Source organism: Mus caroli, chromosome 2 (genome assembly GCF_900094665.2).
Source record: "Mus caroli chromosome 2, CAROLI_EIJ_v1.1, whole genome shotgun sequence".
NCBI classification, from domain to species: Eukaryota; Metazoa; Chordata; class Mammalia; order Rodentia; family Muridae; genus Mus; species Mus caroli.
The window spans coordinates 21,543,108-21,568,198 of record NC_034571.1 but is presented as its reverse complement, the minus strand read 5'-3'; the positions used below and the strand labels follow the sequence as shown (position 1 = coordinate 21,568,198).

The window sequence follows — 25,091 nt, the reverse complement described above, 5'->3', positions numbered from 1 at the left end:
GACCTGCTTGAGTTCCAGCCCTGACTTCCTTGGTGATGAACAGCAGCATGGAAGTGTAAGCCAAATAAACCCTTTCCTCCCCAACTTGCTTCTTGGTCATGATGTTTGTGCAGGAATAGAAACCCTGGCTAAGAGAGCAGCCAAGAGTAAACAGGGCAAAAGACCTAGGGGAGAGCCTGGGGCTTATTGGGAGGTTGATTTTATAGAAGTTAAGTCAGGAAAATATGGTTACAAATGCCTTCTAGTGTTTGTGGATACTTTCCCTGGATGGGCTGAGGCTTTCCTCGCCAAGCAGGAAACAGCTACTGTGGTAGCCAAGAAGATATTAGAGGAAATTTCCCCAAGGTTCAGAGTGCCCAAGGTAATTGGATTGGACATGGTCCTGCTTTTGTCTCTAAGGTAAATCAGGGATTGGCAGAGATATTGGAGACTAAGTGGAAGCTCCATTGTCCATGCCGTTCCCAGAGCTCAGGGCAGGTAGAGAGAATGAACAGAGCCCTACAAGAGACCTTAACTAAATTGTCCTTGGAGACTGGTGCTGACTGGGTGGTGATCCTTCCCTTGGCCCTGTTCTGAGCCTGGAACACCCATGTGACCTTTTTTTTTTTTTTTTTTTTTTTGGTTTTTCGAGACAGGGTTTTTTCTCTGTGTAGCTCTGGCTGTCCTGGAACTCACTTTGTAGACCAGGCTGGCCTCGAACTCAGAAATCCACCTCTCTCTGCCTCCCAAGTGCTGGGATTAAATGCATGCACCACCACTGCCCGGCAGCGTGACCTCTTTTGAGATCCTGTATGGAACCCCCATTCCCTTGACCCCGGCTCTTGACCCCCTCACCCCCAGAGTGACTTTTCAGGCTGACAAGGATCATATAGCTGGATTGCAAGCTTTCCAGAGCAGCCACCAGCAATTGTGGCCTACACTTAGTGCCCTGTATAAAACAGGTACCCCAGAGGTTCCACACGAGTACCAAGTTGGAGATCAGGTATATGTTAAGAGACGTCATGCTGAAAACTGGAAAGCAAAGTGGAAAGGGCCGCTCCTGGTGGTGTTGACCACCACAACCTCCATTAAAGTGGATGGAGCTCATGTAACTCCCGTCAGACCAGCACCTGCACCTGATGCCAACTGGATGGCAGCCAGACACCTGAGCAACCCCCTCAAGGTCAAGATCACCGGCCCTTCTGCAGAGCCAGGGAAACCATGAGATGGCTTCCCACTGAGCCTCAGCACCCCCCACAACCCTACCAAAGTAACTTGAGAAGTACTCTCAGCCACTGGGGATGTAGCTTGGTCCACTACAGAGAAACATCTGCCTTATATCTGGTGGCCAGACCTTGTCTTTGATCTCTGTCTTTGATCTCTGTAAGTTAGCGGTGAGCATTGACTCCTGGGATATCCCTACCCTAGAGACACAGAGGGAGGGATTACCTGAATGTGGGAGAAGAGGGACCTGTGAATCTAAACCATGTCCCAGAAGCAGCCTTGGAGGGTGGGGCTTAGGGTACAGATACCCAAAGTTGAGGGGTGTCCTGCGAGAAACCCCCATATATGTGTGCCTCCGAAATGGGAGAAGCCAGCAGCAGGGCCATCAATGTTAGGGGGGACACCATTTCTTCTGTGCTACCTGGGGGTGTGAAACATTGGGAAGCACACACTGGAGATCATTCCGGGGGTAGTAAAAGATTCAATGGCCAAGGCGAGAGAAGGGCTAGGCAAGCGATACAAAGAAAGAGAACAGAGTCAGGGCTAGTTTGGAGTCTTGGTTTAACTCCTCCCCTTGGTTAACCACCTTCATATCTACCTTGTTAGGACCCCTAATTGTTCTCCTGCAATTGCTGACCTTTGGACCCTGCATATTGAACAAACATATCCTTCATAAAAGAGAGAATAGGAGCAGTACAGCTGATGGTCCTGTGCCAACAATATGAGACCCTGAGGACAGGACCTGAAAAATATGAGCTAGTTACCTAAGACCCCTGACTGTAGCTCCAGGATTGGATCTTGTACAAGAAAAAAGGGGGAATGAGAGGCCCTAAGGACTTTTTCTAGTCCCACACCCTCCTTACAGCTGATCCCTCCCTCCTGGGGTCAAAGCTAGGCCAAGTTCCATTTTCCACACAAAGGATCATTCTTGAGTAAAAGTTCTCATAAGGTACTGACAGACACCTGACCCTCTGGAAAGTCCCACATAGAGTTCAGATGTGTGCCATGTTTGCTAGCCAATAGACTTAAAGGTCAATATGCTTAGACAATAACCTTTAACTGTAGCCTTGCTGATGTAACATGTGCCCCTAAAAAGAATAAAAGTATAAAAGTAACAGCCATTTGGGGTCTCCTTCTAGTAACTCGCTTTGAGGCACTAATTGAAGGTTGACCCCAATGTGCCAGAAAATAAAGCTCTTGGTTTTGCATCGACCTGCATCTCGGTGTCTCACTTGGGGGCATCTCGAAGTAAGTTCCACTGACCAAGTGTCAGAGTCTTACAAAGTGAACCAATTCAAGCCGGGTTGGATTAGAGGATATTAAATGCAGGTTTACTGGGCAGCTGCTCTTTGGCAAGTTCAGTGGCCCCAAGGACAGAGACCAGGAAAGTCACCATGGGGCGGGAAGAGGGGTAAGAGAAAGAAAGGCCGGTTGTGCAGAGAGAGAAAGGAGGGAGGAGAGGAGGAGGAGGAGGAGGAGGAGGAGGAGGAGGAGGAGGAGGAGGAGAAATTTTAGACAGTGTCTCCTGGATCTAAAACACCAGATCTTTCTGCCTCCGCCTCTTGAGATCTAGGATTACAGACATGTGCCACTACTCGTGACTCAGGAAGGGAAGTGTTTTATAGGATTCAAACATTATCTTGAACAAGGCAAAGACTTGTACAGGGCTCAGATATTCTTAGCTATAGGGTTTGTATAGGCTGGGGTCAGTCAGACTTAGTTCACATTCCAACAGTGTTATCTAGAAGTCACAAAACTGCCAGGTCAGTCACAGAAGTTAATAGTAAATGGTTATTGAAGGGAACAAAATAGCCTGAGATCATGTGTGTCTCTGCATCTGTGTGTGTGTGTGTGTCAGTGTGTGTGTCTATGAGTCTGTTTGTGTGTGTCTGTGTGTGTGTGTCAGTGTGTGTGTCTATGAGTCTGTTTGTGTGTGTCTGTGTNTGTCTGTGTGTGTGTCTATGAGTCTGTTTGTGTGTGTCTGTGTGTGTGTGTCAGTGTGTGTGTCTATGAGTCTGTTTGTGTGTGTCTGTGTCTGTCTGTGTGTGTCTGTGTATATGTGAGTGTGTGTGTGTGTGTGTGTGTGAGTGTGTGTGTGTGTGATGCATGTGTATGTATCACAGTACTCTAGTAGAGGTTAGGAATTACTTTTCTGGAGTCAGTTCTCCCCTTTTGAAGAGACTCTAGCTAGCCTAAGCATGGCAGACACGGCTTTGGCAGCCTTTCCCTTCTCCCTTCATTCCGTGTACCTTGTTAAACTGTTGGATTACATTCCTCAAGCTAGCCACTAAGGTCTATTCCCTTATTTGGCCTCTTCCTCCTCCTGAGGTTGACTGTCAAGGTTGTTAGCAAAGCATTGAAGCTCAGCCAGCAAAAGTCTCTTTGGCTCAGGTAATTAACATGCCCAATTAAAATCAACCTCATTCTTTTTTGTTGTTGTTAAAAGATTTATTGATTATGTATTGTATGTGAGTACACTGTGGCTGTCTTCAGACACTCCCAAAGAGGGCATCAGACCCCATTACAGATGGTTGTGAGCCACCATCTGGTTGCTTGGAATTGAACTCAGGATCTCTGGAAGAGCAGTCAGTGTTCTTAACTACTGAGCCATCTCTCCAGTCCCCAAATACCTCATACTAAAATGGGGTTTCCAATTTTACTTTTATAAACTGTCATTTGCCTATGGGCCATATTTGTCTCTCTATCCAGAGGCTGTCCTCTGTTCCTGCCCCACAACAGTCCCCCTTCCTTCCCCTTCTCCCTATCCTTGTCCTCTGCCTCCTGTCTTTGTCTCTTATTCTGGCCCTTTGCCCCTCTGGGACAAATAGATCTCCTTTGTGCTAAGAACTTGATCTTGGGATATCCTGAGCTAATACTGTTCCCTACACCTTCCACTGGGGCTGCTGGGGACCAAATTCAGGTCATCAAGCTTTTGCAGCAAGCACTTTTACCCACTGATCCATCTTACTGGCCAAGTCCACACGTTCTTAAATTTGGATATGACTTATTAGAGATTCTCAGTTCTGAATTGTCCTGCCTGCCTGGGAGGTAAGACATCTGCATCCGCATTTGCTGCATGCTCTTGACTTTTGCTATCGCCTCCAAAGCACTGGCTTGGCCGTGCCGAATGAGATATCCCCACATGTGATTTTTATGTTTGTTTCTGTATTCTGTTCATTTTCTCTAAATGTTGGGAGTCTCTAAATTAATGTTTTCATCAAGTTTAGGAGTAACTTGACATTTTGTAACTTTATAAAATATTTTTATATTTTTATCTAGATATAATTTATAATTTGGTATTATTCTAAACTTTAAGATACTGCGGTGACTAACTCTGTCAACATAATTAGATTAATGAATGCCTTGGGCCTTGGTAAAGCCCACCTGTGGGGTGTGTTCCACAGAGGTTTACCTGAAGAGGAAAGTCCTGCTTTAACTGTAGGTCATCACACTGGGGTCTCATGGACTGAATACAAAGAAGGAAAGAGAGAAGCCATTGCTGGCATCCCACCGTGAGTTCCAGCTGCCTGCTCTCACTGCCGTGAACTCTGCCATGCTTTCTCTCGTATGTCTCCGACAGGGCCCTCGCAGGTCAGAAGTCAACATAAGTCGGGGTTTTTTTCCTTTGGTTGGTTTTTTGTTTTGTTTGTTTGTCTTGGTCAGGTGTTTGGTCACTTACTGTTAGTTACTGAGAAGTAACTAACTCAGACACTGTTGATTCAAATATGTTTCTACACACCTCCTGCTCTTCTGTTTGACGACTGCTTTGTATGTGCGTGCTTACAGAGGGCACAGGGTGGCATCAGGTGACTCAGACAGCATCTGCTTTTGTTTTTGAGACAGGGTTGCTCATTGATGTGTCTAAAGAACTTGGCCAGCTCTTACCCAGGGGACCTCTGAAATAACCTCAGCCCTCTCACCTCTCTCCCTCAGACTGGGACACGGATGTCCATCTGTCCAACCTGATGCGTCATCCATCCGGCCACCATTCATCTCTGAGAGTTCCTTGTAGATCTTTGTTCAAGTCCTGCATTGCGCTCGGCTCCTCTCTCTGCTTGCTGGTTATTTGTTCATTTATTCAGAAATCCTTTCTTTTTACTGTGCCGTGATTTCCCCCTTTTCCTTTAACCTGCTCCATATTCCTTCATCAGCTCTTCCTGTTCTGAATCTAACCGTGGTTCTTCTCAGAATCAGACTTTACTAACCACACCCTTTCTTCTCCCATAGATCCTACTTTTCCATTTGTGTATGGAGTAACTATTCTATGAAGCATGGTTAATAATGCATTATAGCATCTCTACCTACAGCCAACAACTGGAGAGAGCCGCTCTTCCTAAGAACCCAGGTTCAATTGCAACACCCACATAGTAGCCCATAACCAACTGCGACTCCAGTTCCAGGGGATCCAGTGCCCTCTTCTGGCCTCCTTGGGCACTGCATGCATGTGGTGCATGGACAACATGCAGGCAAAACACCGTACACATAAAATACTTTAAAAATAAATAAAAGCCCTACTAGAAACAACGAGATGGTAAAAACCCCTGCATTCTGACCCTCTGCAAGACATACTTTGTTAGTAACTGGGTTCAATGGTGGAGTCCAGTTCTGACCCTCCTGCCATTGTGTTAGGATATCCGGATTCTTGGCACGGGAGCTAACGTGGGAACAGGAAGATGGACGATACAGAGTGTTCTTTACCCACTTCCATGTCCATCAGCCAGGGAGAGAGCCCTAACCTGGAAGTGGACTTTCTTGTGTTTGTGTGTGAGCATGTATGAGTTATTGTGGACATGTGTGTGTGTGTGTGTACATTCATATGGAGGTCAAAGGTCAACAACACACATCTTCCTCATTCAGCATCCACCTTATCTTTTGATACAAGGATTCTAACTGAACTGAAAGCCCAATAACTTGACTAAATAGATTGGCCAATAAGGCCCAGGGATCCTACTGTGTCCACCTCCCCAACATGGGTTAAAGGGGGTTAGATCCAGTTCTGAATGTTTGCATAGTAAGCATTTTACTGACTGAGCCACATCCCCAGCCCTGAAAATGAACTTGCTGGCCCATAACTTGAGACCAAGCTCCAACCCTGTGCAATGATTTACTGTGGCTGGAGTCTACAGTAAGGCACGAGTTATGAGTCAAAGCAGACTAAATCTAGCAGGAAGTCCGGTCACAGGCTAAACTCTGGGCCTTGGTGTGGGTGTGGACCAGAAGCTCTGAGGGAGGGCACAGCACTCCCCAGCACCCTTGGCGTATCAGAATTTCACCTCCGGTTGCCGCCTCTGTGGTTTCTCTAGCACTTGGTTCAGGGTTAAAGGAGGGTGAGGGGTGTGGAGCTTTCCTTTTGTGGACCACTGTGACGTCTCACTCAGATGTCTGGGTATTAGTAACATCACTCTAGCGGGGCTGGCTCTCCATCACCCACAACACTGTTCCATTGCAGGAGCTACTACCCCCAGAAACGATGCTTCCAGTTGCCTTATTCTGCAAGTAAAACCCATGTGTCCCGAGGAGCTGGTGCTCAGGTCACCCCCATATTCCTGTCCTTCCTGCCTTCTGGCTGCAGCAGCAACGGTGGAAGTCCAGGATAAGCAGAAAGCAGTGGCTTTAGGCCATAGAGTGAGGAACACAGTGATGAGAACTCAGGTGCAGCTGGGCAGAAGATGCAGAGCTGGATGGGAGGGGCGGAGCAGGGGACTAGAAGGCAGCCACATCCAGGAAGGCCAAGGAAACAGTGGCTGGGGATTTGAATGCAACACAGTTAGGAAAATATTTTAGGAAAACACTGGGCTGGAGAGATGGCTCAGCAGTTAAGAGCACCAACTGCTCTTCTATAGATCCTGAGTTCAAATCCTAGCAGCCACATGGTGGGTCACAACCATCTGTAATGAGATCTGACTCCCTCTTCTGGAGTGTCTGAAGACAACTCCAGTGTACTTACATATAATAAATTTTTAAAAAAGGAAAATATAGGCACCACCCCCCCTTCCATTTAAGAGAGCTACTGCCCTCATCTCTGCTTGGGACATGCGAGGGCTGTTTCCAGATCATAAGAGACAGTAGATGGCTCCAGAGTGAGGACGAGGCTGTGACAAATCAGTCCATCAGTGGGTGGACCCTGATCCAGCTATATGAGGTGTGTCCATTACAGAGTATTCACAGAAAAATGCAATGCATTTTCATTCAGCAGGGTCACCGTGGACATGTATGAAGCCTGCACAGGCGGCTTGCCCCTATATGCTCAGCTCTTCACCTGGAGCTGGAAAGTGTGGTCTCTGCCCATAAGGACAAATCTGTGGGTAAAGATAATGCCAGGGCAGCAGCCCAGGCATGTTGGCTGATCATCTGGTGCCCTTGGCTAACTGCCATGGCTTCTTCAAAGTACTCAGAAAGACAGTAGCAGGGTTGGAGGGACTACGATGCCCACTTCTGCCCTGTGACCCATCTGTCCTCATTCACTCTACCCTCAGGAAAGATGCTGGGCATCGTGTTGCAGCAAGCTTTATTTCACACAGGTGCAGGGACCCCTTGGGTAGGGACAGGAGAGGTCAGGTAGGCAGAGATATTGCTTCCTCCTCAGATCTGTCCCTGCAGGCAGAAGAACCAAGCTCAGAGCCATGTGTGGCCTCCACGGATCTGAGGCACTCACTGGCCAGGGTCACAGGCTAGGGTCCTGTTGTTCCAGGCTTTGGCAAAGCCTTAATTTCTATATCTGAAAAATGAGTCATATCTAGGGGGTAGGTTGTGGTAATGAGGACATGCTGGTGCTCAGGGCTGGATATAGAGAACCCTAAGATATCCAACAGGGTCCATTTCTCCCCCCATGACCCCCCCCCCTCTGGAACTTGGATCGGCCTACTCCAGTAAATGTGATCAGACACACTACCCAGCTACCCACAGATACCAGACCAATGTAAGCAAATACCTTTCCTGATGTGACAGAAAGGACATGTGAAGGAGCCCCCTGCCCACCCTGGGTGCTCAACACAGGCCCAGCTTTGTTCGGGGACTCACCGATTGCAATGCGTTCACACAGGTTACTGTGGACAAAAGCCAAGTGAAGGGGCAGCACAGGTTCAGGTCTGACCCATCCCTGAGGCCCTGACCCCAGTGAGGCCTACTCACAGTCATGCTTGAGAGTGTGTATATCTGTTTCTGAAAACCCATGCTTCAAGGCTATCTTCTGGAAATTATTCAGAGCTTCCCCATTGTTGTCCAAGCTCCGGCCTGCAGGTGAAATGGGACAGGGCTTCTATATCACAGACATTCTCCCTCCCTGATGTAGCCCTGGGATTCTCTCCTATCCCCACCCAGACAATAAGATGAGTCATAGGAGGGGTTACCCTCACCCCATCCCAGATGGGTCTAGGCTGGGCTTACTGTACAGTTTCATGGCTCGATGTACTGCCCCGGCCACCAGAGAGGTGACATCAATCACGGTATACGTCATGTAGTCTGTGGCTACAACAACAACTTCTTTCTCTCCTGGGAACAGAGGAAAATTCTAGGCATCACCTTACCTGTTGGTCAGGGCTCTCTGTTCCTAGCTGTGTTTCTGCTTGGCACATATGCACACACAAGCATGTACCCAAAACATACTGGGACAGCCTGAAGTGGGCCTTGAGAGTCTGGGTAACCTTCCAAATCAGAAAAGAGGGCAGGAATCCCCAGGGACCCAGATAAATGAACACTGAATCACGCCTCCTTAGGATTTCAGAGAGGAGGCTGCCAAAGCCCTGGCAAAGGTAGGCGAGGCTGAGGCCAGTTGCTGTAGTGGCATCTGCCCCGGCTCCTGACATCTGGGCATGGTACTAAGCTCACGGCCTTGTACTCAGAGGTTCAGCCAAGTTACACCAGACAGCACCCCCAGTGAGGCTGTGTCCTCCTCTCACCCCTAACCAGAACAGTGGTAAGTACACAATGAGAGTCAACCAAAGTGCCCCAGATAGACCACAGCACCCACCAATCTTGGGACAGCATTCTTGCCTGATATTCTGGTGACTTTGTACTTCGCTGAACCGTCCACCTGAGTGGCTGCAACCTTCTCCAGCACACAGTGGCCCTCACTACAAAGACAAGTAAGGCAGGCCAGTCTGTAATCCCAACACTGGAAGGTGAGGGTACTGAGTCAAAAGGATTGCAGTCTGAAGCCAAGTTGGGCTATATATCTAAGTTGGAACAGCCTGGGCTATACAGACAGACAAAGAGGATAAAAAGTGTGTCCCTCAGTGGCAGTGGTACCTCAAACTGTGTTCTTCAGACGCAAGTGTTACATTATTCCTCAGAGACAGTATCCCTCAGATGTGTGCACAGCCCTGGGCAGCCTGGGCTAGACAGACAGACAGAGAGGTGTGGGAAAGAATGAAAGGAAGGGGAAGGAAGGTAGGAGACTACTAGCCATCTGCCTGAGGGTACAGGGTGGGTGATGCAGGAGTCCAGACACCAGCCACATTTGGTTGAGCCTAATGTCTTCTGAGCCTATGACCCCAGAGAACAGGACCCCTACCCAGCGGCTACCCAGGGAGATGATGGAGCTGGAGTCAGGAGAAGTGGCTATGGAAATGTCCCCGGTGATTCCACCTGAGCATTCACTTACTAGTGCTGAGAATTAGCATGTGTATACAGTGTCACACTCATGTCTGAAGAACACCGTCTGAGGTACAGGAGCAAACACACCTAAGAGACCCACTCAGTGACACTGAGGGACAAACTTCCTAAAGTGAAGAGATACACGTTGGGGGAGAGAGTTACTGAGGGGCACACTTCATGGTAGAGGGACATACATATGTAGGAGCATGCTGAGGAGCAAAGACATATATGTGATGTCCATAGTCTCTGAGTAACAGAGTCACACACAGCTGAAGAACACAATATTGAGGTGAAGAGACATGCTTAGGTCTGAAGGACACATATTCTGAGAGTCAGGGACATACTCTGATATAAGCATATTCATCTTGTAGGACACACATTAAGATGACAGGATACACATCTGAAGGTACACACTCTGAGGACCATGGTAATATACATATGATGACACACTCCTTGGGGATCAGGGACATGCATGATTGAGGGAAGCAAGGTCATACATCCGAGGGCCACTTTGGGATGAAAGTACACACTTTAAAGGGACCTTCTGAGACCATGTCTTTGTGGAAGAATCTGGCTTCAACTTGTGGAACCGGAAGGTGTCTCCTGGCCACTCGATACATGTGAACTTTGACAGGGCTGGATTGAGTACCAAGATGAGGAGATAACACGGGTCAACCTTACCTCCCTTCTCAGACCTTGACATCTGTCTGTCAGAAGCTGACATGTCTCATGACCCTGGAGCTAGGAAACTGGACCTTAAGGCTGTCTGGTCAGCTACTCGCTTTACTCAGAGTCCAGGGTGACAGGCGGAAGGCCATAGAGTTGTAGGTCAGCCCCTAAACTGACTTGGTAGACAATGAAACATCCACAATGCCAAAGATGTCTGGCCTCATCTGAAACGGTTGCCTCCCCATCCCCCTCTACTGCTGAAGCTGCAGCACAGATGTATGCAGAGGTATCTCTGGGGAAAGCCTAGAGCACTGTACAGACTGCCCCAACTTCCCTCTATGGCCATAGATAAAGCCTTAACTCACTTGTAATAGGTGGTGGTCAGAGCCAGAAGGTTCTCTTTCAGCTCGACCACCATGGCTCCCATCTTCTCCTCCTTGTGTGCCAAGCCGTATGCACCCATCTTGGAGGCAAGGGCAATTTCATACCAGAAGCCTAAAAACTAGGGGATAGGGAGTAGAGAAAGGAACTACTCAAGTGTACCATCATCCAGGACCTAAGACCCTGGGGGCCATTCTCTGCCCCTCCTTTCCAAGGGATGCCAACAGTCTAGAAAGATCTAAGTAGTAAAGGGTTCTACATGGTAGAGTACTGAAGGTTGACTCTGGGCAGGACCCAACCCCCATAGAAAGCACTGAGCCTGGCCCACTGTAACTGTGACTACCTTGCTTACGTCGAAGTCCTTCACCACTGCAGCCTCTGTGCCAGCTGCCAGCCCCACACACAGTCCCAGCAAGGTGAAGAGCATGATGCTCTCCATATGCCTAGCAACTGAGCACATGGGTTCAGCTCCCCACCAGAAGCCATAGCCTTTGGCTCAGAGCCTCTGGACTTTATATCCTTCCCTGTGGATGCTTGGAATCTGCATAGAAGGTTCTCATAGGTGGGTTGGAAGCACACTGTAAACCAGTCAAGTGGATCACCCACCTGCTAGATAGTGGGACCCTAGGGGACCGCCTCCAGGAGACACAGATCTTGCCTCTGGGTGTCCACTCATGTATGCATCTATCCATCCACTCAGTAATTGAGCTTATTCTTTCCAGATGTGTGGGTGACAGAGCAGGTTCCACCAAGGCTCCTTGGCAGGCTTTGGTCATAGGCACAGGGACACAACTCTGTCAGCTGTAGCAGGTGACCCAGGCATCAGATGCCTGGAGATGGCGGGGGCAGGACTGAGGGCAACTAGAGCCATTCATGGTTGAATCTGTGCAGCTCTGTGTCCAGCAGACTGAGACTCTTAAGGAGTGGGCCAGAACATCGTAATCCCTCCAACCCTGTGACTGTCTTTCTAGTACTTTGAAGAAGCCATGGCAGTTAGCCAAGGGCACCAGATGATCAACCAACATGCCCGGGCTGAAGCCAGCACTGCTGCCCTGGCATTATCTTTACCCACAAAGTTGTCTTTATGGGCAGAGACCACAATTTCCAGCTTCCCGGTGAAGAGCTGAGCATATAGGGCCAAGCCACCTGTGCAGGCTCAACAGCAAAGAGACAGCCTCTTGTTATATCAACCCTGAGGTATAGCTCAGGCCCTGATCCTTCAGGGCACAGACAAGGATAGAGGGATATTGCCAACTATAGCCAGTGTTCAAGTTATAAGGAGAGGGAGAGAGGAGCCAGAGAGAAGGCATGAAGAACAGTTAAGAACTATAAAAATTATTCAGGGCTATAAAAATGTAGAAATGGATATCTACTGTAGACAGAAGTAGTGGCCCATTGGATTCTCTGGTAACCCAGCTAATGGTATGCTGCACCCTTTTTCTCCCTGACAGAAGCCAATGTTCCCAGCTCTTGAAACCAGTCAACCAGCTATTCTGAGGGAGCCCAGATCAAGCCAGGCAACCAGTGGGACTGTGCCCAGGCTCCTCTCCATCTCAGCCAGCCCCAGATGAGCAGCCAAGTCCCGAGTCCTCCCTGCAAACCTCAAAAGAATGTTGGGTCTGTTCAGAACTGAGCTGTCTTGATGCTGATAATCTCATGCTAGAATTTATGATTTGGAAGTGATCCCTGAAGGCCAATGAAGTAAGCTCTGGAACCTCTGGCACCAGGAGTTTTGCGCGGGCCGCTGTATAACCAGCAGTAAGGATCTGTACTCTTAGAAAGTCTCTGCGCAAAAAAAAAAAAAAAAAAAAAACTCCTGTGTGTTGATCAAATAAACAAATCCTTCAGGATCTTGCTAACTGTATGCTGCCACACCTACCCTCCAAGATTCACACAGCAGCCACTGCAAAACCTTTGCCATCTGCCCACAAAGCTCCAGACGGTTCTCATCTTTGCTTGTAGCATCCTGGGGTGCCACCAGCACTTACGAGCAGGAGGGACACTGTCACAGAGTGAGAAGGGGAGACACTGGAGTCCATTGCCCCATGAGTGGGCCAGGGCAGTGTGGAGCAGGACCTTTCCACATGGGAGACTAGGACTGGCTGCCCCGTGTGTGAGGCACATTCACAATCATTCTCAGAAAATGCAGGGCTATTCCCTCCATCTGGGCCACAGAAGCATCCCATCGCCCCCCTTCCTGTCCCCAGGAAAAACGCCAGGCAGCATTTGGCAGCAGAATTTATTTGGAGCAGATGCAGAGGTTCTTCAGGCAGGAGCAGGAGAGGCCAGGTAGATGGGGCTGCAGCCACAGGCCTGGGCAGGAGCTACTCAGACCAGTCCCTGCAGGCAGAACAGCAGAGCTCAAGGCCGTGCATGGCCTCCAGGGACCTTAAGGCACTGGTCAAGTGTCACAAGCCAGGTCAAGTGTCACAAACCAGGTGCCTGGCACTCCAGCTGCCTAGCTTGGCAAAGCACTGGCTCTCTGAGCCTTGAAGTCTCTATCTGCAAAATGGGTTATAGTGTCAACCTCTGATGCATGGGCTGTGACAGTGAGGTTGAATAGGTCATAGGTTAGCATGGTGCTAGACACAGGAAACCCCAAGAGATCTAATAGAGCTGAACACCCCATCCCACCATCAGGACATGAAGGGTCAGAGCTGGCCCAGAACCCTGCAGAGTCTTGCTGCACAGAACAATACAAACAAGGGACCTCTCTTTGCTAACCTAGTTCTGTCCCACACCCAAGAGCCCAGCACGATAACTTGGGTCACATAGCAGATTGCTCTTTCCAAAGACTACAAAACAGATGGATCTGAAGCTGCCAGCTGGGGCTGTTGGTTGTCTTGGTCAGAGAAGAGATGGATGAACCCTCCTCTCCAGGATCAGGATCTAGTAGTACCAGCAGGGGCTTCTTGGGAGCCGAACTGTAGTGTAGACCAAGGGTAGTGGACTCACCTCTTTCAAGAGCTCAGCACACCTCCCTGCACGATAGAACAGCATTAGTAGAGTCAGGAGGGCATCAGACCCCATCACAGGAGCCTGGTACAGCATCCTCCCCGAGATGCTATACTCACCATGTCGGGCCAACATGTAAAGGCCTTGGTCTGCTGTCATTTCCCGGAACCGCCAGAAGCCTGGCTCATCCTCGTTCTCAAGGCTCCGAGCTGTGGGGCACAACAGAGTGGGGATGGCAGCCCGAAGGAAGGCAGCCGCAGGGCAGAGCCCAGCCCAGGCAGAACTTACTGAAATACTTGAGCACATGGAAGTTTCTACCCTGCCAGAGCAGGGTCAACTTCAGGATGGTGTAGCGCTCGTAGTCCGTGTCCAGCACGTGGATCTCCCTGTTACCTTCAGGAGTGGCAGTGGCAGGGTTAAGGAGGCTTGCTCAGACCTGAACACTCCAGGGAGCCGACCTTGAAGGCTGGATTTGCAGAATCTAACTCCTTTCTATTTCTGCCTAGTGCTGGGACCTGCCTGTGACATCTGAGAAGACAACTTCTGAAGGTCAACCCAGTACACTAGTAGAGATGAGGGGGCTGGAGTCCAGGGCCTGAGAATCCTAGGAAGGGCACGGAGAGCGAGGCCAGGGAGAGATGTCCAGGCTCAGACAGCTGCAACTTCAACAACAAGGCAACAGTACTTACCAGGAAAAGCAAATTCCCCCACAGTGTCTCTTTCTGAGCCCAGTGAACTTTCTGTCACACAACTTCCTGAGCTGAAAAGCAACATACTGCTTGTTAAGGACCTGCCAGCCTGCATTCTACCTTCTGGGCACATTCCTGGGTGCTGTACACATTCAAAAAGGATGCTGTCAAGCTCATAACCGTGCTGGAGTCTAAGGTCCATGCAGAAGGGGCCATGCATGGGGCAGGGCTGCCCCAGCCTCGCTCCTTCAGAGAATCAGGTAACCTCTACTACCCACTCTCCCTTATAAAGCAATAGGGCTTTATCTAAAGTCTTTGCTTACATTTTGGTAGAAAGGCAGATCTAAGAGCCTGAGATCTAGCTTTCTCTGGGGTTGGAAGACCCAAGCAGATAGACATGGAAAAGGCTAGCCCACATACTGACGATCCCATCACTTTAAGGGGTATAGCCTTGTCTAATTTCAACTACATATATGGCTCTTCCTTCCCAGCAGGCCACATCCCTAGTGACCCAAGCCTCTTACCTGTTGTACACGGCTTTCACGGTGACGTTCCCCCCACTGAAGGTGAGGAACAAGCCCTCTACCCTCCTTTGAGCCTTCAGCACCAGTTTTTGGTCAGAAGCAATAGCCACTTCCTTCCAGAATCCTGCAATCTAGAGAACAGAACTAGAGGTATCCCTGGCTTTGCTCAGCCAAGCTGAACTGGGTCTCCAGCCCCTAGGCTGGAGAGGGTGTTTCAGGGACACTCGGGCAGCAGTGGATGGGCTTGAGGGGCAATCCATAGTCATGAGACTGGAAGCCACTTATTCTCAGCCGAGTTTTCCTTCCCAGGGGGGAAATGTCCCTTCCAGAAGATACTGACACAATGTTCATTCCTGGTTTGCCAGGAGACCTTTCCAGCAAGGGTGTAGGGAGCAAGCATCCAGGCTTACAGCTTTCATACTGAATGAAGCATGATTCTACTAATCTCAGCCTCCCCAGGATCATGATCTCCTGCAGTGGCAATGTTCTCAGAGCACAGGACATCACCTGAAACCTTTAGAAACTCATTACTGTTGCAAGAGACAATAATCTATATTCCCCCAAAGCCTGACCCCTCAGACTTTACAGTATGAGTCTGGAAATCTCAGGAAGAATGGGGGATTGGGGCATAGAAGGAAGAATTCAAGCAACAAGCTGTCTGCTCTGGAGAAGTCCTCTTCTGGCTCCACAGTGCACAGGGATAGGGTCTTAGGAACCCTATGAACCAGGAAGCAGGAAGGGACCCCAAATTTGTAAATCATCAAGGACCCTTGAAGTGACCAGCTTGAGGACAGCAACTCTGCCTCAAGACAGGTGGAACATGAGAGAACTCAGAGAGGGGAGAGATCCACAGACCTCAGAGGTCTAGTAGGGACTCACACTGCCTGCTGTCTTAGGGATGGAGGCCTCAAGAGTAGGTCTGGCCCCTGACAGCTAGGCTGCAACCAACAGGAGTTAGATTGAAGGGAAGAGAGACTTCAATGGTTGTACACTCTGCTCCCTCCCTGTCCAACTTTCCATTAAGCCCCAGTAGTGCTTCGAAGCCAAGAAGAAAGAGGCACCTTCTCTGGTACAAGCTCCACCCTGGTAGCCTCTGCTTGTAGCAGGAACACCAGGAAGAATCCGCAGACATTGCTCAGCAGCCTAGCTTCCATGTCAGGGCCTGGCTTGTGGCTTCTGTTTATGCAAGGTGGGAGCTTATATTTGGAGAGTGTGCAAGCATGTGCAACCACTTAGAGAATGTCATTGGACAAAGCTGGCTGCCAGCTGCTCAGAGACTCAGCTTCTGCTCAAATGCTATCAACCCACATCCAGAGAGGAGTTGGACCAAGCTAAGATGACAGTTAAGCTGCCTCCATCCTAGCATGTGGACAGTGATGAACTATGCAGTAAGACTGCACCAACCAAATCCAGCCCCATGCTCTGAGCTATGACCTGGACAAGCTATTTATCTCAGTTTCTCCATTTGTAACAATAAGCTTAAAACAATAACAAAATATTGAACTGGACAAGGAGGCCTGAGTCTCCGACCAGGAACCTTACACCTTGCAGCATTCTGCACTTCCAGGACCACCCTCCATTCTGTGTGTGTGTATTTTTTTATATAGTATCTCTATCTGTGTGGTGTGTTATATATGTTTGTATGTGGTATCTGTGTATGTGTGTGTTATATATGTTTGTGGTATTTGTGTGTGGTATGTATGTTTGTATGTGGTATTTGTGTGTGGTATGTATGTTTGTGGTATTTGTGTGTCTGTGTGTCTCTGTGTATATAGTGTTCATGTCTTTGCTCTTGGTGGGGGAAAGCATACATATATTCACATGGATGTGGAAGCCAGAGTTCAACCTCAGGTGTTGTTCCTTTAGTACAAGTCACTTTGTGTTTTCATTTGTTTTGCTTCATTAGTTAGTTAGTTAGTTAGTTAGCTAGCTAGTTAGTTAGTTTATTGATTGGTTGGTCGATTGGCTGGTTACTTATTTTTTGAGACAGAGTTTCTTACTAACCTGAAGCGTGCTGAGTAGTCTAGGCTGCCTAGCCAGTGAGCCCCAGAGATCCCACTATCTCTGTCTGTCCAGCACTCACCATGTGATTTCAGATACACACCACCATGCCTGGCTTTTACATGGGTTCTGAAGAAAGTACTTTACCAGCTGAGCTATTCTCTCCTAACTCATCCCTTACACCGTCCTCACAGCCCACCCTAATGTCTTCTGTGCCTGGCTCCAGCCCCAACGACAAGGTTTTTCACACCTCTCAGAAACAAACACCTCTCAGACCACAGAGAATTTTTTTTTAAGGCAGACAACTTTTATCTTTAAAATCAACTTTATTTGTGATTGATACTAAAGCAAAGTCTCCCATTCTCTAGGGAAAAAAAAACTAAAAATATTAGTTTTTCTCACAATTGTCTATTTCCTCCAAATAAAAAGGAAAGAAACAGGATAAGCAGGGACCATGAAGCACCCTGAATGCAAAGCCCTCCCTAACTGACACCCCCAAAATGACTTAGTCACTTTGTGACCCAAATCTCTAACCCCCCAGCTTGTGTAGCAGAGAAATAGGTCTTGAGTATCCCAGGGCACCCCAAAACAGCTCTACCCAGGTCAGCACCCCTCATCCTGTAGGGACAGTCTCCAATCTTTTGGACCCACCTGGAGCTGCTCAGGACCTGGACAGCTCACAGGAAATCCACTGAAGCCCACCCTCCAGACAGAAGCAGGCACAGAAGACAGTAGGGTGGCCTGTGAGGACGGTGGAAGGGATGAGTTAGGAGAGAATGCACAGTGAGCACTAGAAGGAACCATCCAAAGACCTTGGGGCATCAGGAGGGAAGCTGAGGACCTGCTGGTCCCAACAACAGACTGACAAGCCAGGGCCCTTGGGGATACAGAGAAGGGTTTAGCTAGAGTGAGGGAAAGGGATGTGGGTGGATGGCACCTGGTTCTCTGGGTGACTGGCACAGGATGAGGGCAGCAGCTATGAGGGCTAATTGCTTCCAGTTCTTGTTGTCTGAGGACCACAGACAGATAAGTAATGGAGCAGAACCAGCCCCTTCCTGTTCCCCATGCCAGGCCTTTGAAGTAGAACTAGACCCACTGGAGAATGGGAATTCTGTGACATGAAGACAAGAGCAGTGACAATCCCTGGAAAGGAACCCCTGTACCCCACATCTTGTTCAAGAGCAGCACAGAGACTACATCACACCACCCCTGAATTTGCCCATCATGTGACTTTGAATAACCTGTCCAGCTTCTGTGCCTCAGTGTCTCAATCTGGGAAAAAAGAATGGATGCAGCTAGCTATGTGTATCCAGGAGATCTGTCATGGAAATCACATAACAGCTAGCCTAGCAAGGTCTTCAAGCACAGTGGCCACTGCCCTGACCTATTTCTTAGGCTCTCAGAAGTCAAAACCATTTGCCCAAGATCAAAGGAGGAGATGGGAATCAAAACCCAGACAAGATCAGCATTATGGTCCTCCTGCTGTTCCAGTTCATACATCCATACATACACTTTCTGAGACCCATGGGAGCCTAGAGCCTACAACCCATCCTCACTAGGCACCTCGGTTTCAACGACACTGTGACCTTGCGGATACCACATATGCTGTGCTCAGTCTTCCCTGTGGATGCAGCAACCTCCCTTCACCAAATTTGAATGAAACATCCTGCCCACTCTCTAGGAGAACCCTAAGTGGCCAGAGGGCTAGGATGAAGAAAGAGTTCACTATGATCTGCCCAAGGGCATCTCCAAAGGGTCAAAGAGCCATGCGGATGCTGAATCTGTTTATTGGGTGGAAGGAGAAGAGCAAGAGAAGGAACACAGGACGGAAGGAGGTGGGGCCCAAGAGGGTCTCTCGGTCCCTAAAGATCACAGTGAGAGTGATACTCTTGAGGTTGGCAACTCCAGGTTCATCCTACCCTAAAAGGGCACAATTACTCCATCACCAGTCTTTTGTCAAACATCCTCCATACTCCCCACAAGCTAGGCACTGCCCCCAAGGCTGCCAACCCACAAAGGCAAGGAAAGATAATTCTGTCACCAAAGCATCTATAAACCAGTAAAAACTTCCCACACTGCCCCTGACCCCAGACTAGAGATGCCTCTCCAAGTCACCTTCCCAGAGACCGTAGAGACCTGCCATACTTCTGGATCCCTAATTCATACAGGACTAGTAACCCCTAGGCCCTGCCAGGCCCTGGGCAGAGAGACCAAGACCATAGTAACAGAAAAAATGACAGGGTGATTTGACATTGAGTCTATCCTCTTACATTTTCAAAACTACCTGATAGTGGAGAATATGTAAGCTCAGCACAGGTGTTTAGATCCATGGACTGTCAAAACAGCAGGCATTCGGGGTAAGCAGGCAGGAGGAAAGGATAAGAGGCCTATCATGACCTGCAAAGTGCCAGCATGCAGAGAACTAGGAGGCTGGGAAAAGAACAAGAAATACCACAAAGTCTCCATCCCAGGATAAGCCATACGGTGTTACATCCACCCCCTCTATCCAGTGACTTTTATACACTCACATGTCATCTACTACTGTGGCTTTGTGAGTGCCAAAATTGTTAGCAATGAGCTTGGGTAGGAATTGGGCAGCTTTCTGCCATGGTTTGATTGGGTAGGCCTCCCCATGAACCTGCCTGTATCAAGATGCCAAGGACTTCTACCCTAACCCTGTAGTGGAGCAGTAGATGAAAAATAGTTCTGCCCTCTCAAGGTCCTTGGGAACAGGTTGATACAATTAAAGATATGGTACAAGCCCTGAGAAGGGAGGGCTAAAGGTTAGTAAAACATGGGGTACACTGGATTGACCAGTATCCCCCACCCAGAACCTCCAAACAATATCTTACTTGAAGACAAGGTTTCTGCAGACAGAAACCTTGGTTAGGGATCTCAGATGATCCTTAGGTTCAGGTGGCCCTAACCCAAAGACAGCATCCTTATGAATGGAAGAATTCAGACACAGATAGGCAGAAGAAAGAGGCAGATATTAGTGATGCAGTCAAGATTAAGACTGCCCAGAACAGAAGATAGGCCAGAAGCTGGGGGTTAGGGGTGCGGGTTGGCAAGAGCCCTCCTCTAGCCTCCACACACATGGATTCCTGACTTCGGTCTCTTGGACTAAAAGAGAATTCTTTCTGTCTCTTTGCCTTGGCTTATTATGATGGCCCCAAGAAACCAGGGTGGCATCTTCTATCAGACATGTCTAAGCTAAAACCATAAGCATGAGAGTCGACAGGTAGTAGGGACCACAGATTTCAGGGATAGGATCTTGCTGACCCAAGCTCAGAAGAAAACTCACCCTGCACATAGCCCGAGAATGTTGGCACTGGTCACTCAGGACACCTGAGTACCTCCATATACAGAGAAACACCCATGAGAAGATCATTGACTTTCCTCCTTTCTCTCAGACACACCCCCTAGGAGTTTGGGTCCTGCTCACTCCTACAATCCCCACAGAGCTGGTTAGAGAATCATCCCCATCAGGGGCTCCTCACCAGTGCTGGAGACAGAAGGGGGTCTAGGCAATTTAGACCTACACGCTCCAGAACTGAAGGGATGACCCAGGCATGTGCTCTGGTGGGTTAGCTCAACTAGTAACTGATTTGGGTGGCATTACCATCATGTTACTCAGGAGCCCCATTGTTGGGTAGAAGTCTGAAAAGGCCTTGAGGGCCTGGGGACTGGGGCCTTAGGACCTTTGCGATGCAGAGAAACGATTATGTGTGAACCCTTCACAGGGGCTGTGACAGAGGCAAAAAAGGAGTTAGTAAAGAGTCTCCTAGTTAAACAGAGGAATCTCGAATGGCTGAGAAGCCCTTAAGGAAATGTTCAACATCCTTAGTTATCAGGGAGATGCAAATCAAAAGGACTCTGAGATTCCATCTTACAATTGTCAGAATGGGTAAGATTCAAAAACTCAAGTGATGGGCTGTAGAGATGGCTCAGTGGTTAAGAGCACTGACTGCTCTTCCAAAGGTCCTGAGTTCAAATCCCAGCAACCACATGGTGGCTCACAACCATCTGTAATGAGATCTGATGTCCTCTTCTGGTGTGTCTGAAGACAGCTACAGTGTACTTAGATATTTATTATTATAAATAAATCTTTTTTTAAATCTTAAAACAAAACCAAAAAACCACCTCAAGTGACAGGATATGGAACACAATAAACACTCCTCCATTGCTGGTGGGAGTAAAAACTGGTACAACCACTCTGAAAATCAATGTGGCAGTTTCTCAAAAAAATGGAAATAGTTCTACACCAAGACCCAGCTATATCACTCCTGGGCATATACCCAAAAGATGCTCCACCATCCTACAAGGACACTGGCTCAACTATGTTCATAGTAGCTTTATTCATAATAGTCAGAAACTGGAAACATGCTAGATATCCCTCAACTAAAGAATGGGTTTTTAAAAATGTTTTTTAAAACATCTACACAAAGGAATACTACACAGCCATTAAAAACAAGGAAATCATGAATTTTGGAGGCAAATGGATGGAACTTGATAATATCATCCTGAGTGAGGTAACCTAGAACCAGAAAGACCTGTATGATATGTACTGACTTATAAGTGGACATTAGCCATAAAGTGAAGGATAACCATGCTACAGTCTACAGACCCAAAGAAACCAGGTAACAAGGAGGGCCCAAGGGAAGATGTGTGAATCTCACTCAGAAGGGGAAACAAAATATTCATTGGAGGTGCATGGAAAGAGGGAACTGGGTGGGAGAGGAGGAGAGGAGAAGAATGGGGATGGCTATCAGGTGTGGGAAGAGGTGGTCGGGAGAGGGCTGGGACAAAGAACGGAAATTGATGTGGGGGTGCATCTCTGGGATAAGCTTGAGACCTGGAACTGGGGTCAGGGGGAGGCTCCAGGGAGTCTATGGGGTGACCCTAGCTGAGACTCCTACCAGCAGGGCATATAGAGACTGGAGTGGCCACCTCCTGTAGCAAAGTGGGACTTCAGTGGAAGGAGGGGGACATCAACCCACCCACAAAACCTTCAACCCAAAATTTGTTCTGCCTATAAGATGTACAGGGATAAAGATGGAGCCAAGATTGAGGGAATGGCCAACCAATGACTGGTTCAACTTGAGACCCATTCCGTGGAAGAGAGTCAATTCCTGTTCATGATACTCTGCTATGCTTACAGACAGGAACCTAGCATAACTATCTCTTGAGAGGCTTCCATCCAGCAGTGGATGGAAACAGATGCAGAGACCCACAGCCAAACATCAGGCAGAACTAGGGGAGTCTTGTGGAAGACTTGGGGGTAGAATTGAGTGAGCCACAGGGGTCAAGAACACCACAAGTCAAGACTGAACTACCAACCAAAGAGTATGCAGGGGCTGAACCTAGGCCCCTACACATCTGTAGCAAATGTGCAGTTTGGTCTTCATGTGGGTTCTCTAACAATTGGAGCAGAGCTGTCTCTGACTCTGTTGCCTGCTGGATTCCCTTCCCCTAGCTGGGTTGTCTGGTTGGGAGAGGATGCACTTAGTCCTGCTGCAACTGGATGTCCCAGGGATGGAGGGTGGAACCTAAGGAAGGGGACATACCTTCTTTGAGGAGGACCTGTAACAGTGGGACTGGGACTAAAGGAGGGATGTGGGGGTATGATCAGGATGTAAAGTGAATAAAGAAATGAGGAGAAAAAGAGTCTCCTAGCCTCATACCACTTCCTGGAGCCCTAATAGCACAGCTGTTGGCTGTGTACTGTCTCTCTACAAAACCTATCCAGGGCTAGGCTTAATGTCAACATGCACACACACACACACACACACACACACACATTTTACAGCCTCTTCTCATTTCACCCAAGGTCCTAATGGAGGCCAGCGTGCTCTCTTTACTCTAAGCCATGTCTCCTCAAATATCTTTCCCTGCAACTCTCCTCCCACCCCCAGTCCCTGGCTGTCACTTCTCCATTTTGGGAAGTGGGAAAAATTTAAAGTAGAATCGGCCTCAGTATGGGGAAGGAAGGAAGGATTCCCACCCTAAAGAGGTATCTGTGTGGTTGGTCCTCAGGGACCTCTGTCAGCAAACCCTTCCTGGTGAACAGCTGAGGGAGGTTTCCCCAACTACTCACTGCCACCCATCTCCACCTACCATCCACCACGCCTGTCCTAACCAACATGTCCCAGATAGATGAGATCGGGGTAAGGAAAAGGGCGGAGCAAGTCTTAAGGGATGAGATGTGGGACAATCCCAAGCATTACCTAAAGAGGGGGCAAGGAAGGAGTGAGGAGAAACTGGATAGGGCCAGAGAGGAGGGGGGTTCTGGGGAAAACAGTGGGTTGAGGGGGGGTGGGGACACAGAGAGGTGAGGTGGGATCAGGAATACGGGAAATGCAGACTTCTCACTGTAGAGCTGTACCATGGTGCTAAGCAGGTCTTCCAGCTTCTTGTTGATATAGGCCACTTCGAAGGAGCTACAATCAGTATCAGAGATGCACACATCCAGGTAGTCCAGGACTGGATAGGAAGTGGCAGAGGTGGATCCACCCCTGCTATACCGCACAAGTGAGATGCTGGAGAGGGAATGTGTATATGGACTAGGGCTCTCTTCAGGGGTGCCTGATGAAAGCCCCTCAGATGCTTCCATGCACTACAATAGTTTAAATAAAGCCCAGTGCAGGGTTACTACCCACCTCAATGGTTTATGTTCCCAGATGAGAGACACACACACAGCCGTTAAATTTAATATGCCTTAAGCAACACAATAGCTAGGCAACTGCCTAACCTTCATGCTGTTAGAATCTACCTCGTATCAATAAATCCAAGTTATTACTTACTATTTCCATGTTCCATCTTGGCTGCTCTTGACCCAGTTGAGCTGCCCTCTGGGTCATGTTCTCTTGGCCCCTTTACATGGCAGTTCTGCTTCTCCCTCCTACACCTTATTACCTTTCATGGCGACCTCTGAGTCTCCCTCCTTCCTCCTCTTCCCGGTCCCAAGTCTGGGAACCCTAAACCCCACCCATGCCTCTCCTCTCCAGCTATTAGCCACTGGCATCTTTATTTACCAATCAGAATGAACTGGGGGAAGATTCCCAGAAGCTACAAGCTGACTCCAAATCTTGAAGGCCAGTACTTAGTATTAGAATACAAGCAGTGTTAGGCCAACCTATTATACTCCCAGAAGGCTTCCTGATCCCCAACAAGACCTATCTGGAACTCAGAAGTGCCCCCTTGGATCCTATCCTCAGGTATTAACCATCAACCTAGTTACAGCCATTCCCCTGGAGGGATATAGCCATTACTCCCTGCTGGAGTACTTGGCCCCTTTCATGCCAGCCGGCCCACAGGCTAGGAACCCTATGAGGATATGGAGGTTATCCTCCATAAAGGCACTGACAGCTCTGGTGGACGTCAGCACATAGTCGAGGAAGACATTGCAGTAGGGTACCATGGCAATGACCCACCAGAGACCTGTGGACTTCAGGATGGTTCTGTGACTACAGGCCAGTAACTTCATGTGGATCTCCTTGCCCAGAAACCCAGGGACAAGCCAAAGACCAGAGAAGCAAGGGCCTGTGTGAGGTCGCACAGTGAGAGTCTCTGCCAAGATGGTACCACTGATCACCTTGAGCCTCTATTTCTCACAGCAGAGTTGCCCACAAATGGCATGTGTCTGGGTCTAAAGCTTCTCTTCACTAGTTTCAGCTGAAGCTGGGTCCATCCCAACCTGGGCACAGCGGTAGGCCTAGTACCTTCTTGGTTGCAGTAAGACCCCAGCCTTACTTGAGCTCAGAAGCTTGAGCCTCAGAAAGGAATGGGATCCAGCTCAGTGGGACTAGCCCTATCCCTACACCTGCTCACCAGCCCTGGCACCCAAGTCACCCAGCCCCAGTGGCACTGGCTTTATAGACCAACACAACCCTGGGTTTGGTTTTGGGGGATGAGGAGAAGGCACCTTTGAAACCCAGGTCACAGAGATGACAAAGGCTCTCTCACATTGTCAGGACTTAGATCCCACACACCTCTGTCCATCTGCTAGCCTGTTTAGATACAGAGGGATGCTGGGAAACAGGCAGGTTTTGGTTTGCCTTGGCAGTACTACCAT

The 25,091-nt window shown here is 48.8% G+C and overlaps 3 protein-coding genes across 5 annotated transcripts; all 3 read right to left on the bottom strand.

Annotated features, from left to right (window-relative positions):
• Positions 1-7,138: 7,138 nt before the first annotated feature.
• On the bottom strand, positions 7,139-11,331 carry LOC110290177 (epididymal-specific lipocalin-5). 3 transcript variants are annotated; one of them, XM_021156670.1, is made up of 7 exons: positions 11,192-11,331; positions 10,833-10,969; positions 9,196-9,275; positions 8,590-8,694; positions 8,335-8,436; positions 8,224-8,249; positions 7,695-7,797 (listed from the first exon to the last, which is right to left on the bottom strand). In XM_021156670.1, the coding sequence occupies exons 1-7, from the start codon at positions 11,306-11,308 to the stop codon at positions 7,786-7,788; spliced, it is 579 nt and encodes a 192-aa protein (XP_021012329.1). In that variant the 5' UTR covers positions 11,309-11,331; the 3' UTR covers positions 7,695-7,785. The 3 variants fall into 3 exon arrangements, with proteins under 3 accessions (XP_021012330.1, XP_021012329.1, XP_021012328.1); XM_021156671.1 differs by lacking the exons at positions 7,695-7,797; positions 8,224-8,249 and adding an exon at positions 7,139-7,484; XM_021156669.1 differs by lacking the exon at positions 8,224-8,249 and having other exon boundaries at positions 7,695-7,921.
• A 1,739-nt stretch (positions 11,332-13,070) lies between these two features.
• Positions 13,071-16,186, bottom strand: Lcn8 (lipocalin 8). Its single transcript, XM_021157029.1, has 7 exons — positions 16,078-16,186; positions 15,017-15,147; positions 14,493-14,563; positions 14,092-14,196; positions 13,923-14,012; positions 13,804-13,829; positions 13,071-13,188 (listed from the first exon to the last, which is right to left on the bottom strand). The coding sequence occupies exons 1-7, from the start codon at positions 16,168-16,170 to the stop codon at positions 13,177-13,179; spliced, it is 528 nt and encodes a 175-aa protein (XP_021012688.1). The 5' UTR covers positions 16,171-16,186; the 3' UTR covers positions 13,071-13,176.
• A 4,423-nt stretch (positions 16,187-20,609) lies between these two features.
• Lcn15 (lipocalin 15) lies at positions 20,610-24,503 on the bottom strand. The gene is given in 3 exon segments (XM_021156517.1): positions 20,610-20,718; positions 23,383-23,556; positions 24,289-24,503. Coding segments are annotated over 3 exon segments (498 nt in total).
• Positions 24,504-25,091: the final 588 nt, after the last annotated feature.

Coding starts and splice junctions, on each gene's coding strand:
- LOC110290177 (XM_021156669.1), bottom strand. CDS start 11,308: ATGTGCTCAGTTGCTAGGCATATGGAGAGCATCATGCTCTTCACCTTG. Junction 8,695..9,195: donor CAAAGTCACCAGAATATCAG/GCAAGAATGCTG, acceptor CTCTGTTCCCAG/GAGAGAAAGAAGTTGTTGTT. Junction 8,437..8,589: donor TCGAGCCATGAAACTGTACA/GTAAGCCCAGCC, acceptor TTTCACCTGCAG/GCCGGAGCTTGGACAACAAT.
- Lcn8 (XM_021157029.1), bottom strand. CDS start 16,170: ATGGAAGCTAGGCTGCTGAGCAATGTCTGCGGATTCTTCCTGGTGTTC. Junction 14,013..14,091: donor CCATGTGCTCAAGTATTTCA/GTAAGTTCTGCC, acceptor TGTGCCCCACAG/CTCGGAGCCTTGAGAACGAG. Junction 13,830..13,922: donor TTACATGTTGGCCCGACATG/GTGAGTATAGCA, acceptor TCTATCGTGCAG/GGAGGTGTGCTGAGCTCTTG.